Source organism: Cicer arietinum, chromosome 5 (genome assembly GCF_000331145.2).
Source record: "Cicer arietinum cultivar CDC Frontier isolate Library 1 chromosome 5, Cicar.CDCFrontier_v2.0, whole genome shotgun sequence".
Lineage (NCBI taxonomy): Eukaryota > Viridiplantae > Streptophyta > Magnoliopsida > Fabales > Fabaceae > Cicer > Cicer arietinum.
In genome coordinates this window covers 65,457,557-65,459,671 of record NC_021164.2, presented here as the reverse complement: position 1 = coordinate 65,459,671, position 2,115 = coordinate 65,457,557, and the positions used below count along the sequence as shown (strand labels likewise).

Below are 2,115 nucleotides of genomic sequence, written 5' to 3'. Positions count from 1 at the left end.
TTTGTAAGTATTTCTTTGTTTTATGATAATTTAATTAATGAATACTTTTTTTAATAAAATAATATTATATATAATATATTATTGAATTTGTAATATTTTATTTTATATAATATAACTATATAATAATATTCTAATAATTAAAAATAATTAAATTGATGATCGTCTCTTCACCATAAATTTTTCTCATAAAAATAAAATGATAGAAGCGACCTAATTAAAACCGTGTATTATTTTAACTTTTGGACCAATTTACTTCTTACTTCAAAATAATTCCAAACCGAATGGTCAACACCTAGTTTTAAGGTTTATCTCCTTATATAGATTCACATACTCTTACTTTTCAATTTCGTGGACAATGTTTTCTGTAAACAAAAGTAAGAATATCAGCTAAATATTGATCATTCTTGTGGCCAATATCCCCATAAAATCGGTGTCATCATTTATCAAACTTTTTCTAAAGGAGGTATGATGTAAGAGGAGAGGTAAGATTGTATTGCCCCACTTAAGATGTGGTATACTTTTGACCTATATATACAAACATCAATCTCATTCAATATTTTATTTGTTTATTTATTTTTTTTTTAGTTTAAAATGTTTCATTTATCTTGTTTCTAACATTGTGGTGTCTAGTGACATCCAAATATACCGCACACGTCAAATGTCTTTCGGAATTCAAAATTCATTGAATCGTAGTCGTTTCATCTATAACTCAACCAAGACAATTTTCAACTGATTTGTCAAGTTTTGATTCAAATGTTTGAATTAAAAACCAAAAAATATAAATAAATTAGCCCAAAACATTTGACTCTTAATTACATGGTAATATTTGTCCAAAATATGTTTAAAACTTCTTATCACAAAAAATGAGATATGGTTTAATTTTTTTTATACATAATATTTACATTTGATTAGACTTCACGTTCATTCAACTGTGTCCTAATGCTATAATTGCCGTGAATTTTAAGAGCAACAAATTGGAACCTTTGCCTAATAGTGCGTCTGTGCCGCAGAATGACAAATTTCCAAACATATGCTTAAAATGTCAAATTAACAACGCGTCTGTTTGGAACACATATTTTCAATGTTCACAATTCACGTTAACTTAAAATCTACACATTGAAGCGTTAGGTAGACGTGCATTTAGCATCACTCTATAGCATTTTCAAACAAAGGCAAAATTGATGGGAAATTCATGAACTTTAAAAAGTTCATATTTTAATCACCGAAATTAACTAATAATGATAGTTGCTTTCATCAAAACTAAAAAGGAAAATAAAACAAACAACATCCCCTTCATTTTTCTTTTCGGGAGAATTAAAAGTTTTCTTATATACAAAAAAAAAAAAAAAAAAAGTAAAAGTAACAGAGAGACCACTCTACCATAGGAGTTTGCACTTTTGCAACGCCACAGTAATAAATAAATGAGATACAATAAATATTTTTCTTTTTTCCATATTTCAGTATCCTATGCCAAAAATAGAGTCCAATTGAAACTTCCAAAAAGTCTTCTGTTACCGACACCGTTAACGGTTCGAAAACCGTCTATCTATTAACCACAACAACCTCTTCAACGTTAACGGCGCCGTTAACCTCACCGGCGCCGTTAACCTCCTCATCTAACCACCTCTCTACGGGCGCACACTCCACCTTATGTCGAAACTTCCAATCAAGCGCTTGACAAGCGCGTGAACAATAATTAACCGCACCACAAACCGAACACCTTCGAAACTCGTGCTTCCTTGTCTCGGGTCGCCCGCAACCCGAATGCGAACATAACCTCATACCCGAACCCGGAAACCCGCCTCGAATAGCAAACCACTCAGTCATAAACTTACTAGCCGGGTGAGCCTCTGGAGCCGGAACGTTACATCCAAAATCACTTAGCAACGGACAACCCGAACCAGCAATAGCCCGAACCTGAGGTTGAGGTGGCTGGTTCGGGTTAATGCTCCACGTAAGCAACGGCTGTTTACTGTTCCCGTTAGACAAAACGGCAGCTAGTTCACGGGCGTTAGCTTGAACTAAAAACCGCCGTCCTTCAATAACGTTCTGTTTAACGCCGTAACCGTCTTGTAAACAATGACCTAGCTCACGTAAACCGTCGATGTGGCCGAG

General features: G+C 33.9%; 1 protein-coding gene across 1 annotated transcript in view; it reads right to left on the bottom strand.

The window, feature by feature from the left end:
* Nucleotides 1-1,178: 1,178 nt before the first annotated feature.
* The window catches only part of LOC101504279 (F-box protein At1g67340-like), a 1,878-nt gene continuing 941 nt past the window's right edge, over nt 1,179-2,115 (bottom strand). Inside the window, exon 3 of the mRNA XM_004502314.4 lies at nt 1,179-2,114. Within this exon, the coding sequence (XP_004502371.1) occupies nt 1,543-2,114 (572 nt within the window). The 3' untranslated portion in view covers nt 1,179-1,542. The remainder of the gene's footprint in view (nt 2,115) is intronic.